Genomic DNA, 17,971 nt, shown 5'->3' with positions numbered 1-17,971 from the left:
ATATTACGTTCTTTTTAGTTTATTATCACGTTTAAAATTCATTATATCATATCTATTGATTTAGGAAAAAATAATTTTGAGTGCAAAGCTAGTGCCAATATTAATGTATGAGAATATTATATTTTATGATATTATAACCACGTCCAAAAAGCACATTATCTAGTACTAGTAAAGCAATATTGTAGCAAATAAAGTATAATAAATATAAAATAAAAGTTGTATGATAACTAACAATAAGATGTTTTTAGTTGTAAAAGACAAGATATCAAATTTGGACTCTCTAATCATTTTATTTCCTAGCAATGCAAGGGATATGAGCAATACATCAATTATTGAATTAACATCATTTGTTTGAATCATTCCTTTCTCAATATAATATGGTCAATTATAAGCAAGTACATCACCATTAAAAAGACTCAATAGAGTCGGCAATGATGAGCACTTTGTAACACATTAAAAAATTGTTACATTTTGTGCTTGTTTTTAGCTAATACTTTGTTTTCTAGCTTTTTTTTTTTTAATTCAAATCAATCTTACATTAGGAGTTGGTTTATCATAAATTTACATAAAGACAAATTAATTACTATTTGAAAGCCATACTAGCAAGCTACTAATGATTGTTTGCTCTCATCAATGTTATAGTAATCCTAAGTAAATGTAATTAAAAGTTAGATTGTCATATAATACTTAACTTGAAGGGAATAAAAAAATAACTCCTCATAAATCAATAGAGATTATAAAATATTTTCCATTCGAGATTATAATATATTTTCTATTCGTCAGTCCCTGCACCGATTATAAATATTTCCCCCTCATAAATCAAATCCTGCACCGAAGGCTACATTTCCAAAGAGGGGCTCTCTTATTCCTAGGACCTTAATCCCTCTCCTCCAGCTATCCAAGAACTGCTGAAAATGTTTCCAAAATGTTGGAATTTTATAATAATTATCTCCATTCTTCTTTCTCTTCAGTTAGGAGACGGACAGCCTTTTGATTATCCTACTGCAAATTTGTCTACTACGTGGATCAATAGTGTCTCAGCTAACCATTCTGTTGATTTTACAGATGGTTCAAAGGTGAGAGCCATTCTGCTCAGAGGAACATTTGGGCCTAGATATGCTTGTGGATTCTTTTGCAATGGCAAATGTGATAGCTATCTGTTTGCAGTCTTTATTGTTCAGACTAACAGTGTTTCAAACATTGTCATGCCAAGCTTAGGATTTCCACAGGTTGTCTGGTCGGCTAACAGAAATCATCCTGTCAAAATCAATGCAACCCTGCAACTTACATCAGGAGGAGATTTGGTTTTACGGGATGCTGATGGGACTTCAGTTTGGTCTACAAACACGAGAGGAAGATCTGTAGCAGGTTTAAACTTGACCGACGAAGGAAACCTGGTTCTCTTTGATAGAAATAACAAGGTGGTCTGGCAATCTTTTGATCATCCTACTGATGCTTTGGTTCCAGGGCAAAAATTGGTATCTGGGCAGAAGCTGACGGCTAGTGTTTCAATTACCAACTCAACTGAAGGAGGTTTGTTTTCTGTTTTTGTTAACAACAAAGGTTTGTTTGCTTCTGTAAAAGCAAATCCTCCACAAATTTATTATCAACAGTTAGTTGATGGTACAAAAGCAAATAAAAAAGCAAGCTATGCCAAGTTCCAAAACGGAAGCTTAGCCTTGTATATACATTCTTCTGAACCAAGGGATCCGGATTCAGTGATTACCCTGCCTCAGATTTCCTCAGCTCAGTACATGAAATTGGGGTCCGATGGGCATTTGAGACTATATGAGTGGGCAGACGGGTGGAAAGTGGCGTTTGATATTCTTACTGGTTATCTTGGTGATTGCAATTACCCCACGGTTTGTGGAAAAAATGGCATTTGCTCAAATGGGCAGTGCAGTTGTCCTACATCAGTCAATGCTTCAATGAACTATTTTACACCAATAAACGGAAGGCAGCCAAATCTTGGCTGTTCTGAGATCACTCCTTTGAATTGCAATGCTTCACGATATCATAATTTTCTTGAGCTAGAAGACATGACTTACTTCACATTTAATGCAGATATTACTAGTACCAATATGGATAGCTGTAAGCAAGCATGTCTGGGTAACTGTTCGTGTAAAGCAGCTATATTTCGTTATGGTTCAAATTCTTCTAATGGGGATTGCTATTTACCTGCCCAGATCTTTTCATTGATGAACAATGAGCAGGACAAGACTCATTATAATTCATCTGTGTTCATGAAGGTGCAGATCACACCAAATGCATCAGCTCCTGCAAAAACTTCTCCTAAAGGTACTCCAACTCTTGTCATATTGGGATATGCTATAGCAGCTTTCATTTTATTGACTGACCTAATTGGTTTAACAATCTGTATAATCCGAAAGAAAAGATTAGCCAGGGAGGTTGAGGAGGGCGACTTAGACAATGTACCAGGAATGCCAACTAGATTTCCATTTGAAGGATGCATAGAGCTAGTGCTAACAACTTTCATTGATTTCACCTTCTCGAAAACTTTAGCTTTAGCGGTGAAAAATGACATACAAACAGTGAATCAGAGAATCGCACCAATGTAGTTATTAATTTTATTCTGCATAAAGTCCGATGTATAAAGCACTTTCTTTCGGACATAGCTTCATTTTTGTACTAAGCTGTTTTCTTCATTTCAGATCATGATTAGCAGAGAGTGGAAGCACTAGCCTGAAGAAGCAATGAACCAGAATCTCTTTCTTCTTAATGTTGCAAGTATTGTGTGTTGTTTCTATCTGATAGTTTCTCAGACTTCATGCTACCCCATGGCCTACTCATCGACAACCTGTATCAATCATGAAGTCGTAGTTGTTAATTCATCTCGCTATTAAACACTGAATGATCCTGAATTTCTTAGTGTCATCCTTCTCCGAGAAAGGGTAGTAGCACGGTTCATCTGTAGCTTCTGTGTTACTCAAAATGTTAGTTAATAATGCTTCTTAAGAGCCCTTACTAATAAATAGAGATGCAGATGGGCATCTCTTCTTCTAGAGTTCTCCTGGTGCTGGTTTTGATACTATTGTACTTTTGTACTGTAATATCCCATTTGATATCTGCAACATTCTCGATGATTGTTTTTAACTTGTTGGATCAATGAAGAAGTTTCCATGGTCTTTCGGGAATTTCCTCTCAGTTGAGGAGAAACAGAACTAAATTCGTTGAAAATTGACACGAGTTGGGTCATTACTTTGCAGTCAAACTTGAGCAACTGCAAGTAAAGCTATGAGCGCATGTGTTAGTGGTCATGAATTTCTAGCGACTTTTCTATACCAGAGGCATCAATGCTGAATGACCTAAATACAGTCGATTACAGAAACTCGCCAGATCATTTTTTAGCAAATACAAAGTCACACGTAAAAATACTTTCCTTCAAAAATAGCTTCATCCTTGTCCTTAGTTGTTTTTTGTTCTTTTCATTTTAGATCATTTAGATATCAGGGAGCTGATTGAAATACTTGCCTGAAGAAGCTAGAATGAGCCAGCATCACTATTTTCTTAATGTTGCAAATGTTATTTTTATTTATCTCTCCTTCCGTGTTTTCATTTAGTACTCTCTCAAACTTCATAGTACCCCGTGGCCAACGTATCAACAAACAGTGAGTGATCATGGAATTCTAAGTATTATCCTTCTGAGAGAAAGCATAGTAGCACGTTCATCTGTGGCTTCTATATATTGTACTCAAACTATTGATACAGAATGCTTTTTATGTCACGCCCATATCCGGATTCTTGGACCGGATTTGCAATGTGGCATGCCGTATCTATGAGACCTTACTCCCATAAATACAAGGCATCATAATTATAACTTACAAAATTTCACTAAAATTTAAAACTTATGAATACTAATGAAATACATACATTTCACTAAAATGCACCTATAAAATGCCTTATTCTAACTTCCTAGAATTTAAACATTTACCTATTTAGCTCTCTCAATTATCTTACCTATTTAGCTCTCTCAATTATCTTCTAAACATACACGAGCTGACTTTCTTGATCTGCAAGAAAAATAAAGAGACATGAGTTGAACGACGTACACCCAATAGATAGTACTTACTCCCCTGTTGGATCATGTTGCTATATACATACTATATACATTTAAAAATTGAGTCACACTACACCACATGCATGCATCAATTTAAAATATTTGTCATCTCATTTCATATGTTACATAAATATACTTCATTGAAGGTGAGTGGCATATACATAAGTGACCTCCGTCCAATGTGACACTTAGTCTCGCAGGTTCTAAAGGTGACCCCCATCGAACGTGACATAGAAATATACATAACTTGACATGATCGTATTCATTGAACATACTTGTAAATCATAAAAATATCAATCAGATCATATCATTTTATAAACATAGCTCATAATAGGTTTCATAACTATGGATTGGTCTCATTACATACATAGGTCAATTGGTCGGGCTCTATACTGAACTATCATGACTGTCAATTGGTTGGATTCTATACCAAACTACCTTGACCTTGTCAATCGGCCGAACTCTATACCAAACTACCATGATCATTAGACAGAACTATAGCCCCTACCATTTATTTCATGACCGTTTAGAGTTTTTCGTAACATAAAATCATTTCACACGTCACATGCACCATTCTTTCGTTTCATAAAAATATGCCACTCATTCCATAAAATATTGCATAGCAAAATATTTCAAAAATTCGTAATTTCGTGCTTGCAAAACATTTGAAATAGACATACATGATCCATTTCTTCATATACCAAAATAAAACTCTTACTTGAAAAATATGCATATTTAACATTTCGAAAATGCAGAGGGGTAAGCGCCACCTACCTCAAACTATTCGATTGAAGGGATTCTTAACATGTCCATGAACTCCTTTCAAACCTATAACCAGTGTCATATATATATCTTGATTAGTTCATATGTCCAACTCTTAAGGTGCTTATTCCTATATTGAATAACCCTAGGAAGCATGTCTGAACCTTTTATAGAAAGTAGTTAATAAGTTTCCTAAAATAGAAAGTTTTCGTTTTTAGAAAGTTTCCTAATTGAGAAGGTTCTCCCTTTTTAGAAGAGGCTATAATTTGATTATCCATAAAATAAGTGCTATTTATTTATTTAACTTACTCATTTATTTATTTATTGTAGAAATGGCCGGCATTATTTAAAGTCAATTTAAATATATGTTCGGACCTAGAGCTGAATCCAACCGTAAACATATTTTTCTTTTTATTCAAATAGAACTTACAAGAAAATCTTGAATCTTTAGTATTGTTATTGGGTCTATTTGTCAAAACTTAGATTATTATAATTAATTTTGGGTTTTCAAAACTTCCTGAAGAATGTGTGCAATGTGTTCAACCCTAGGATTCCATGATCAAAGGTGAGACACGTATAGAAAATACTACACTCTTGTTTTTAAGTTTTATAAGATATGTTCATTATATTTGTTTGGGAAAGTTTAATAAGTCCAACAAAATATCCATTAGACCAATTATCCGGTCAATTATTGATTTTATCCTAAAACGGTGATACTAGTTTAACTAAAGCCCAATTCTCTTTCGGCCTAAATCAACCTTTATTAATAATCAACTTTAACTCACAATTTGAAGTATAAGGCCATTAATGTAAAATGCCTTGTTTATTTTATTTTATTTTTGTATTTGGATTTAAAATTTTTTTTATTTGGGTTATTAATAGAGTCCCTGGATTCAATTAGATCAAAATGGTTCTGTTATAACAAGATTGGCTTTATTTGAAGAAACATTGGGTTTGACTAAATTATACTAATTGGGTCATTCTTAAAATAATTTATTTTCAATTTAGGCAGGAATGCTATTTAATCTGAAATTAGTCCAACTCCAAAATTTTTGAACCACAATACAAGTTTTTTTTTTAATATACTTTAGCTACCCTATTCTAATTGACCCAAATCTCAAGGGCTAATTTGCAATTTGCAACAACTCGGAAAACTAGACCAAACCAACGTCTTCTTCTTCCTCTTGTTACTAACAAAGCATCCTCACGAAAACAAAAGACATGACCAATCTTTTATTTGTGTTGAAAACTTAGGAGTAGAATAATCTTAAGGCATTGAACCATTTTATTATTTTCTTCCTCCATTCCAGCAGAAAAACCAAGAATTAACCACCAATACTTTGTCCTTTTAACTCATACTAGGAGATGTTCACCGTGCTTGCGCACGGTGGTACGTTGTAAATATGCCCAAGTTGAGAAGACAGTGAACATGTATTTCAGAAAAGATTTGTTGTACAGAGAAATTATTTAGTTAGGACGGAAGTTTTTTTTTTTTGGATTCTTAGCATGGTTATAGAATATATACTGGAAATGTAAGTACATTTTTTTATTTTTTGTCCTATAACCTTTGACATACACCTTGGATGTTCTTTAGGAGCAAGTACGGAGGCACTGAGGTTAGAAAAAAAAAAAAGAAATGTCTGGAAGAAGCCGTGTGTTGTTGGCAACTTTTTCAGCAAGAGAATTTTTCATTTGCTAAGTCTAAACTGGTAAAGAAAAAGAAGTTGCGGAGAATGGAATAATATATGAGCAAAAATAATCCTTATATTAAACACTTGAAAAAAGAAACATGATACAGGGAAACTTCTATTTTTGATTGATCTAAATTTATTCATTTTTCATGATGGAGTAAACATGGAAACTATGATACCATGAGAACTGCTTTTCTACTCCATATTTGTTAGAGGTAGGATCCTTTCGTTTTTTATTTTTCACCTAAACCCGCTGGATACCAGGATGCCATCCACATTCGCTGCGAGGAAACAACAAAGGATACTGCAGAGAGTCATAGCAAGAATAAAAATACTTGATCTTATGGCTTGTATCCGAGTAACTATACACCTGAATATGAGCAGAAGCATTAGTCAATTGATCACCATCTCCAGTCCATATCGCTGCAACCTGTGAAGCAGTTGGGAGGTTATATACACGATGATCCAGACTCACATTGCAGTTGAGTACGATCCTATGGTCATCAAGATTTGACACACCTCAGAGATCTTTAAAGAATTTGGCATAAGGGTTGTCTGCAAGGATACGCAGAAGCAGCCTGAGAGTAGTTTCTCTTAACTTGGGCGATCCATCAACTCTCCTGGCAAGCTCTTCAAGGGTATCAAAGAAGTATAACTGAATACCAGAAGCTTTACCATCGCGCGACTGCACATCAAGATAATGATAGACCTGGCCCTGGACACAAAATGTATAAAGGCCATTCCTGTTTTTAGTTAGTTCTCTATCATACTTTGCACCCAATGACGTAAAAGCGACGTTATTATTGTAAGTGCGAACATTTTTCCTAAAGTGTTCACACTCCTCATCTTCTCCAGTGAACAAGCGCCGAAGATCATAAGGCATCGATGAGCTCACAAGGCTAACTCTTCCTCCCGAAAGCAAAAGTTAGGAGGTTCCATATGGAATTGCTGTGCTCCGCAATACTGACAGGGCAGAGTATAAGGCAGGGCCAAAACTTTTTCTGCAATCCTGTCCAACCGAGAAAGAGTTCTTCTGCTACTATTTTTACATTTACCTTGTAGAAAATTGAAGCATCGGACATTAGCGGTAGCAGCAATTAGGTGAAACCATAAATTAAGCAAGCACAAGAAAGTAAAAGAAGCAGGCCATAAGCAGTGATAGAAGGACGACTGACAGCGACCAACTTGACAAGACGAAAGAAGCCACCACTTAAATGGCAGCGAAAAAAAAGGAAGCAGTCATACCTGCATTAGCAGATAGCGTTGGAACGCCAGTCAATCCAATGAGAGCCTCAGAAATATTTGGTGCATTGGATACAGAACCTGGTAAAGATGCTAGTCCATGACCATTTAGAGTAACTTTGGTAGGCTCGGCAAAGTAACTTTGTCTAGGATATGTTTTCACAACTCAACTCGCAGCAAATGGCATAAATAATACAAAACAGCAGTGACTCATCTATAAAAGCGAGCTTCAGCGAACAAAAAACATGACATTTTCTCTAAGAAGCGAAACCCAGCAGAAAGAAATAACAAAGAATAGTCCTAGGAACAATGACATATGCAATGAGCAAACAAAATATAAAACTAAACACATACAGATAGGAGGAATAGCAGTAACTTAAAAAACATCAGCATATAAAACGATGGTGCCAAAGAGAAAGAAAAAAAACAAGTAACGAGCTAACAAAGGCAACGCACACTACATAACCAGCTAAGCAGTTGACAACCGACTAACGTAAACTATCTAAACAGCACTCACCATGGAAAAGCAATATAGTGACAGGTACTAATCTTACTAACGAAAAATGTTAATCAGTAAACAAGTCAAACTGAATGCATATTGATAGAATAATAGCCTCATTAAGGTTAGAACCTGGATAGGCATGAAACAAGAAATATAATCTGATAAAAAAAGAACTCTAAAGTAGAAACAGGATGAACACCTCTTCTAGCTAATAGCAACAAGGAGTATATCGATGGTAATAGTAACAGCCCAAAAAATGCAACAAAACCAGCGAAGGGCCGAAGGCTGAGCAGCAGGTGCAAAATAAGCTGTAGGAGAGGAATATAAGTCCAGACGTCTGCATGAAGAATGACTAAAAAGCTACTTTCCACCTTCATTCATGAAAAGCTGGGCCGAGAAGCTTCATGAAAAGCCGCAAAGAGTGCCTTTGCGTTTCAAATCCGAGGAACCATTAAGACGCTCGAGGCCAGCATAGCGAACGAATGTATAGTCGTCCGTCTACTCGAAGATATATATTTATTATTGGGCAGTGTTAGTAATTAAGTCAAAATTCAATGTTCCTATTGGACACTCTAATTTATTTAACTAATAATTTATAACTAATTGATCCCACAACAGGAGTAATTCAAGCTGAAATTTGCTCAAATAGGAAGCAAGTGCCGATAAGTCATTCAGGTTCTAGCATCCTATTATCTGCTTTTAATAGGAAGCTAATCATCACCATCCCAATTTTAACAGCTCAATAAAAAGCACGCTGCCTTTCTTATAAGGTTGCTAGCAAGGACGCAATAAATACAGTACTGTTGGGTTCCAAGGACAAAAGACATTTGATGCCTTTTGTGGTTCCAAGAACAAAAGATGCAGAAATTTCCAGCTCATGGGCCACTTTCACAACCCGCACGTCAGCAAGACATGGAGGACGACCATGCTTTGGCACCCTCTTCCCAGTTTATATACATTCTTTAAATAAATGGTGGCCTTGCCTTCCAATGCCCCTTATGCCATAAAATTCCTTCTATTCTCTAACCAAACCCCATTGACAGGCAGAACCACAGAGGTGCTTCAAAAAAGAAATCATCAATTCCTCTCAAACATTATATAAAGCACGGTCCAGTTACTTTCACCTTTTTCATTGGTTTGAGTATTCTTCTGACTTTCTACATTCAAACTACTATTATTAGTAACCAAAAGGAAATCGCATGGCTTATGAATTTCCATAATTTAAACAAGAACACTTATCAAAACTCACAAAAACTTGTACCTTATATATTTCAGACATGTTTCGGGGCTGCTACAGATGAAAATCTTTGGTTAATAAAAGAGAAAACTAAGAACTATTAAAAGAAGAGTTCGCGACCTTACGTGTTCATTGCCAGAGGAGTCGAATTCTTGTATTCTTTCCTTCGTCCAATCCCTTGATTTCAACTTTTCCTTCCGCTGCGTTGACACTTTCTTACTCTCTATTTTTATGGTTTTCTTCTTGTAACGCTGTAAAAATTTAACTGCTATTAGACTAGTTATAGTTGGAGTCAGTTGTCGCCACTTCTACCTAAAATAACTCCACCACTCAAACTAACCTCTATCTCTTCCTACTTTATCTCCTAATTTGTCTCCTATAATATCTACAAGTTCACGTTAATTCCTACGCTCTCTATCATGACATCTATTAAATTCGCTATATGATCAGATGGAATATGTAAGACATGTTAGCATGTTAGGTCGGTTATTTAGGCTATATGGAAAGTGAGTCGGTTGTGGATTCTTACTATCACTTGGTGGTTGAGATGAAACAAGATTAACATCAACCTCTATAGATATAAATTAACTAAGTAAACAACTAGTAAAATAATTAATAACATTATTTACAAAAAAATTCCGGCTTTCACATTTTAGGAGCCCTTATTTCCCCGGAAGATCAAAGGCATGGTTCCAACAATCCCACTATACAATCTTCTCAAGTAGTCTGGTCTGCTAACAGAAACAATCCTGTTAAAGCAAATGCAACCTTGAATGTCACTCGAGATGGAGATTTGATCTTGGCAGATGCAGATGGTAGAATAGTTTGGTCAACCAATACTGGTGGCAAGTCTGTTGCAGGCTCAAACTTGACTGGAATGGGAAATCTGCTACTCTTTGACAGCAAGAGTAGATCTGTTTGGCAATCATTTGATCACGAAACAGACTCTTTGGTTCTCGGACAGAAGCTTCATTCCAGTCAGAGGCTGTCTTCTCGAATATCAGATTCAAATTCAAGTCAAGGCATATACTCCCTTGCAGTTGAAAATGGAACCTTGGTTTCCTATAATGAATGCAGCCCCCCACAGGTCTATTTTTACCCAGACATGTACGAGGGTTTAAGTGCTGCAACTATACCTCTTGATGTTAAGTTTGAGAATGGAAGCTTTGACAATTACGCGCTTTCACCAGCAGCCCAAGTAATGAAATTAGAGTCTGATGGACATTTAAGGGTTTATGCCTCGTCAAATTCAGATTGGGTAGTGATAAGTGATCTCTTATACACTGGCGATTGTGGATACCCAATGCTGTGGGAAAGTATGGCATTTGCTCAAGGAATCAATGCAGTTGCTCTGAAATTGATAATGGTGACACAAGCTTTTTCAGACCTGTGAATTTCAGACAACCCAATATTGGATGTTTCCTCACTACTCCAATCGATTGTTACCATCATCAGTATCATTCTCTTCTTGAACTTGAAAACATCAGTTACTTTGACAGTACCTCAAATTTATATGGTGAGAGCATGAAGTTGGAGCAATGTAAAGAGTTCTGTTTAAAGAACTGTTCTTGTAAAGCTCGGTATTCACTTGTGGATACATTTTGCAATCTGAGGGGGGAGTTGCTCGTTAGTGAATGAAGTATTTTCCCTTAGAAATGATGGAGGAGTGTGTAACAGTCTCTTTATTTGTTAAGGTGCAATAGACTTCAACGGGAAGCAATGCCTTGGTGAATTCTCCTAAAAGCAATTCAAGGAGTGTAATAGTTATAATTGGATCCAGTCTGGAAGCTATCTTTGGTATTTTTCTAGTTGTTGGGGCTTGCTTCATGCTTTTAGTAAAGTTCATGTCAAATTGGCTGGGGTAAGCTATGTGACTTGGACTCCTTTCCTGTCAAATTGGTACTTTGTTATCATATTTTCATTCTACTTTCTGAAATAAATGCAAAATACTAAAAGTGAGTAGAATCCAACAATTAATCTACATCGGGTCAGGTAATAGGGGAAATTAATTATAAAATAAATGATAAAATTGAAACCTATCAATTCTCCCCACACCTAAACCATGCTTGTCTTCAAGCATGAGAACAGTAAACAAGCACCAATATTTCACAATGGTCATTACTTCATCTACCATATTGTCAAGATACCGAGAAAATCATATATCAAGCATCAGTGATCAAAATCCGAGAAACATCACCCCGATTAGTTTCTAAACCACAACCTCCTTCAATTCCAAGTTAACTAATCTAAGAAAAATGAATGGCGCACAACATCTATCAACAAATGGTCCAAATATTAACCAAAATCTCAACATTAAATCCATAAATCGGCAAACTGACTTTTATCACACATTAACACAACCTTCACTTTTTTTTTCACGTTTTTCTATTTTTTTCTTCGCTTTTTTTCTTTTTTTTTTTCAATAGTAACACAAGACTTATTCTCTAGCCATTGAAGTCTTTTGACGCGAACTCCAACATTTGCCAGATGAAGGAGCCCGATTACTCAGCTTCTACCGCTATACAACCACGTACTTATAGAAATTACTACTTTTTGATGCGAGAATCGACACTTTAGGTGAAGATCCCCGGTTAGTCAGTAGTAACAAATAACGGAGTACAGTCACCCTTATTTCCCAGCTAGATAACACAATAACTCAAAATATCACAAAGAAAATAGTAGCAGCTAGCCTCATTTTTCAAACATAGAGAACTAAACTTAATAATTGGACCAATTCACATTAAAATGCTACCAGTCATTCTCTATATCTAGAAAAGTTAACAAAGAAATCAAAAGAGTCAAGCAGTCACCGATATTCACCAAAGAGATGTTTTGGACTCAACCACATTAACTCGATGCACTTTTATTATTAAAACTTGGCAAGAGTAAATGTAGAGCCAACAATCCAATATCGAACTTTGGCATTCACATGAGAGCTCATCACTAGAAAGAAAGAAAGAAAATGAACAAATAACAAACTAAAAATAAAGGAAAAATATCTAAAACCTAAAAATTAGAAAAACTGGCACCCCAACTGATCCCCTCCACACCTAAATGACACATTGCCTTCAATGTGACAAATAAATAGCAATAGTAAGAAGAAGGGCAACGGGACTTTCCTAAAGTCGTCAAAACAGTGGCGGACTGAAAGGGAGAGGAGAAGCTGGCGGCGTTGGCTGTGGGAGAGCTTCGGCGCGCGAGTGGTTAGTGAGCAGAGGCGGCGGCACGCTGGTGATGAGGGGAGGAGATAGCAGCGGACAAAGGGAAGAAGGGATTAGGGAAGAAGAAAGAAAGAAAAAAAAAGTTTTTTTTTTGAAATTTTAATTTTGGAAACAAAGGTTATAGCTAAACGAAAAAAGATTTTTTTTTAATTATTTTTTTTAATATTATTATTAACAAAACTCATTTTCAAAATTTAAAATTAGAGATTAACGGGAAATCGAAAACTGTTCTCGAGTTTTGAATACTTACCTTTCCCGCGAACGTGACGCGGGCACGTTAAAAAGGTAAGAACCCTTCTGACCATGAACTCTCCATACGACTTGACGCAGGCGCGTCATGTCAGACAGACACCTACGAATCATCAAAAACGAAAATTGAAGTCCGAAATCAGTCAAACTCAATGAAAACATATTTAAACTATCAAACAAAACCGAGCAAACAACTAAAAGAAATTGGGTTGCCTCCCAATGAGCGTCTTTCTTTAACGTCTTTGGCTAGACGTTAAACACCACTCTTCAATCTGGATGTATTTCAATTTTCCTTGTAATCGGTGGCCCTCTTCCGAGATTCACATAGCCATTGAGTGCAACATTTTTCCTTAATTTTCGACTCATTTTCACCTTAGAAATTGCTTTCATCCTCTTATACTCGTTCGCAACAATTTTAAATTTATCCCTGCAAGCAAACTCAGAAAATTCTTGCACAAAGGGATTATACTCCTGTCTCTGAAGAGTATCCCCTCGTAAAAATATTGTATGAGCAATTGTTCACTTATTTGGTGCTGAGGGCCCTTGATGCACAACTTCTTGAATCGCTCCCGGTAATCATAGAGTGACTCCCCTGGATGCTGTTTGATACCACAAATCTCCTTTCTTAGACTTGCAACTCGAGACGCGGGAAAGTACTTGTCTAAGAACTTTTTCTTCAACTGGTCCCATGTGATGATACTACCGGTGGTAGGTAGTACAGCCAGTCTTTAGCAGAGTCCTTCAAGGAGAAGGGGAATGCCCTCATTTTTATCTGTTCCTCTGTAATCCCCAGGGGTTTCATGCTGTTGCACACGACATCAAACTCCTACAAGTGTTTGTAAGGCTCTTCACCTGGTAAACCATGAAAAGATGGCAAGAGATGAATTAGACCAGATTTTAACTCGAATGGAGTGTTATCATCTAAACTTGGGAAAATAATGCACAAAGGTTGCTGATTTAAATCAAGAGCAGCCAACTCTCTTAATGTTTGTGCATTAGCCATAGCGACTTTTTCTCGATCTGAATCACTAGAAGTATCACCAAACGGACTTGTTGCTTCGACTTCCGGATCAAGTCTATGGGATGTAGCACTAGATTGCTCCTCTCTGAGCTATCTAGTCTCTTTTCGTGTTTTCTGCGCGGTCTTCTCTACCTCAAGGTCAAAAATCAATTCACCTGTACGAGAAGAGCGAGGCATACACTAAAAAAATACCAGAAAATTAGAGCAAAAATGAACTTAAAAAGAAACAAATAATAACGCCAGTCCCCAGCAGCGGCGCCAAAAATTGACAGGTGTCGGACCTGTACAATAATAAATACTTATTCGGAGAAAATATAATTTTCTGTGTATAGTAGTAAGTAGGGTCGAATCCATAAGGATTGGGGATATTCGTCTCTCTTAGAGTTCAAATTGACAATGTGGGGTTTTTATAGCAGTGGCAATAATTAAACGGTTCGAAATAAGTAAAATACAAAAATAAATAGCTAACTAGAAATTAAATGACAAACTATTAAAATCAAAGGAATAATAACTAAGCTCTAGTCAAGAAATAACTTTGGCAATAGTTCAATTAATTGATCATCGATGCAGAGATAATTCCAATTATTAATTAATAAATAGGTTATAACTGTCAAACAAGCGATGACAGTCAACTCCTCCTTACTGTATCGATGACTGAGGTACGCCCATCAATCACTATTTTAATTGAGAAATAATTTTAGATACGCTCGTAAGATTTAATTTTCCAATTGCCTTACGTATTAGAGGAGCCATATTCTAACCAAATAACGCATTACCAGGGTTATTTTAGATTAGCCCGCGTATTCTTCTGACACAATTCCAATCATGTCAGTTGTCACTATTTTAGAGCAATTAAATAATTACGAATTTAACGCTCTAATTGACATCAGGTTGCTAAATTAATTCAACGTCCGGGTCCAGAATATTTAATTAACAAAACAACTATAAGCATTATAAACAGAGAATATGCAAATACCAGTAAATAAAAGGAATAAATAAAATTAATTCGATCTCACAATTTTTAGATGAACCAAAACCTCTGTTATTTCTTGACTAGAAAAAAAGAATTTAGTTCATCCTTGGTGAGGAAAACCCTCGCGGAAATTCAGAAATAATTGCGGCCATGGTTTTCGGTTTAGAGAACTCAATTCGCTCCAATCATGAAAGGAAAAGCTAAACTACGAAGAGTGATCAATTCTTTCACTCGGTCTTTTCATACGAAGGAAAAAGCCCACTAAAAGACGAAAAGCAAAAGCAAAAAGCTAAGACTCCCCGTAGTGCTTGTTCTCTGCACAATTTTCTATCTATTAGGAGGCATAAACCGTGCTACGCACGGTGGGAAAAAGGATGGAGATGCCCAATTTAACAAAATAATTTATACTAATTCAAAATGGATAATTAATGAAATTTGTTTTTCTTGATGGAATTAGTTACAACTAAACCAAAAAAAAAATATTAAACCAAAATTAGAGTAAACTTTCATTTAAGTATGTAATCATATAAAAAATAGTAAGTGTCATTCTCATTAAAGAATCAAAATTAAAGAATCAAAATATTATAAGACTCCATCTAAGTTGTCATCTGCCATTGCTATTTCAAAGTTAGGTTGCATTATGATTTGATTTAATTACGAGTTCAATTAATTTCCTAATAATGTAGCTACTTAAAACTTATAAGCATCATTAGCGGTTATATTTTACTATCTTTCCATGCTCTCATATCATTCCCAAAATTAGAAAAAAAAAAGGAAAAGTTAAAGAGGAGAGTTGATAGAGCTATAAGCAGGAAAATGCAAAATAGTAAGGGCCAAAGTGAGTAAGAAAATAAATGAAACTGACTCTATATTATTGATAGAAACAAAATGCTTCATCCCATTTGACCTTAAACAAAGGTATAACAACCGTATAATCAATGTTTCAATTCATATCAACCTACAATAAGTTTCCTCACTTATCAACCTACAAATTGCATACAACAAATCTTAAACCTGAATAACATCCACCATACTCATGGTTAACTAAGTACTATGGCTGATATCAAAGCACGTACATAAATAAGATAATATCACATTTGTGAAACACTATAGCTGGGCCTTGCTTAAAAGAAGTAATAACAACCAGGAATTGCCGAGAATCCAGCCAAGCAAACTTATTGAAATGTTTGACAGCAATTTAAGAGCCGTCATCTTCAAGCTGCCCTTTGTAGACAAACATCGGGAGCTTTATCTCCATGTTCTGATACAATGTATTCAACTGAGAATCCTGTAGTCGCCACCTTCAGCTCATGTAAACTGCATTCTTTAAATGATGGCAGTTTCATAGTCTCATTTTCTTCACATTGCTCTAAAACCCCAGAAGAAAAAAATCAGAAAAGGGAAACAAATATTACATTTTTATACATTTAACAGAGTTTTAAGAATTACCAAAATCAGAGGAATAAGCAATGTTGGATTTGAGGTTAGAAGGCTACCAGCAAAAGTCTAATTTAGAGCAGTGAGCTCCCACTGGAATGAAGACGAATAATACTGAAAAATGAATCTGGCAATCAGGTCAAGAAAACAGACATAAAGAATTATCACAAATGGATAGAACTAAATCATAGGGACATAAAATGTAACACAAAAATTTTCACCGAGCAAGTCAATTCAAGAACCATTGCAGCAAAAAACTTGTAAAAAAAATGTGCAAAGAAGTCACATACGATCAAAACACAAGGACAAAACACGAAATGCAAAGGACAAGGGTTAATCCAAAAAAAAAAGCAAAAAATATTATGCTTCTGCAGAAATCTTGCAGAGGCTACTTCAGAACTTCAAGGAACAAGCAAGGAAAGAGCAGAAAATCATCACCTATTCCATTCCGCCAGATTGTGTGCCCATATGTCTTTTTCACAAGTCAGTTGAGCAAGTTCTTTCTGTTGAGTAAAAGTAAGGTAAATAAATTACACGGACAATCTGTTCCACAATCAAAATAGGCAAACTACAGCTAAATGGTCATTCATAGCCACATAACCTTTGAAATCCTTATTGAATTGTATGTGCATAAATTACAAGTAAATCATGACGAATTCATGCTTGAAATCATGAACCATCACCACAGAAAGTAAAAATAATAATGAAGCAAAAACCTGAGAATAAAAACGTATTTGAAGGAAAGCACGGGAAAAATATATTTCAGAGAAAATACTAATTCGGCAACTTCTAAGGTAGAGATGATACCAGAAAGAGGCATGTCACATCAGGAAATGCACATTTTACATGGCCACAGATGCAGCTTCTCCAACCCAATAAGCCGTAACAATCGTAAACCTGATTCCAGTTGGTCTAATAAAATCAGGAGCACGTATAACATAGCACAACAATTCCTTTCCATCAAGAGCATCAGCAACCCGAAGGTTTAGGCTAACGCCCTGCTACACTGACAAAGTATAGCCCAAATGTGTAACAGAATTGAAAAGTTGATAATGCAACAGTAAGTATCCAAATTCGGTTTTAAAAAAAATTTATGCTGGCAACAGATAAGGCAATTAGGTGCGGTGGCTTAACGACAAAAGGCAATTAATATATAATTTTTAGAGTCAAAACAAAAAAATAATACATAACCTCACACCGATCCCAAGAAGCAAAGCTCTAACTGAAGCGGTACGTATAAATAGCAACATAGCAACTCTAGGCTAAAAAGCACAGAGCAAAACAGCAACACAGCACAAAACAACTTCAATATCTCGAGGCAGACGCCAAAGGGTTTTTTTAAGAACCACAGAAGCAAAGCAAGCATAAAGAGATGCTTAACGCATAATAAGTTCAAAAAGTTACAACTTACTATGCAATAAAGGAAGGCAATATTTACCTCAGCTCTATATCTCAAGCTCTCCACAGCATTCTTAGTGAGCAATGGAAATGGAGCTATAAAATTGGAGTCCACGTTATCACTTTCACCGATGAAGGATTTAATACCTTCAAACATGTC

General features: G+C 35.8%; 1 protein-coding gene, 1 long non-coding RNA gene and 1 other non-coding gene across 6 annotated transcripts in view; 2 read left to right on the top strand and 1 right to left on the bottom strand.

Annotated features, from left to right (window-relative positions):
• The first annotated feature begins 801 nt into the window (after positions 1–801).
• The window catches only part of LOC113688315 (EP1-like glycoprotein 2), a 32,473-nt gene continuing 15,303 nt past the window's right edge, over positions 802–17,971 (top strand). Inside the window, exons 1-2 of one of the 4 annotated variants that reach the window (XM_072048929.1) lie at positions 802–1,076; positions 1,230–1,533. In XM_072048929.1, coding sequence (XP_071905030.1) covers positions 915–1,076; positions 1,230–1,533 — 466 coding nt within the window. In that variant the 5' untranslated portion in view covers positions 802–914. Of the gene's footprint in view, positions 2,299–2,672; positions 3,026–17,971 lie in introns of those variants that run through there. The other 3 variants (XM_027206113.2, XM_072048928.1, XM_072048930.1) reach the window with 3 other exon arrangements.
• Positions 6,587–9,713, bottom strand: LOC140006650 (uncharacterized). Its single transcript, XR_011814385.1, has 3 exons — positions 9,638–9,713; positions 7,777–7,854; positions 6,587–7,586 (listed from the first exon to the last, which is right to left on the bottom strand). It is a non-coding gene; the product is annotated as an uncharacterized lncRNA (long non-coding RNA).
• LOC113688732 (small nucleolar RNA R71) lies at positions 13,508–13,614 on the top strand. The gene has a single exon (XR_003448094.1). It is a non-coding gene; the product is annotated as a small nucleolar RNA R71 (small nucleolar RNA).

This window comes from Coffea arabica, chromosome 5e (genome assembly GCF_036785885.1).
Source record: "Coffea arabica cultivar ET-39 chromosome 5e, Coffea Arabica ET-39 HiFi, whole genome shotgun sequence".
In the NCBI taxonomy this organism is placed as follows: Eukaryota; Viridiplantae; Streptophyta; class Magnoliopsida; order Gentianales; family Rubiaceae; genus Coffea; species Coffea arabica.
Note: the sequence above shows the minus strand (reverse complement) of the source record. Positions and strands in the feature narration are given on the sequence as shown.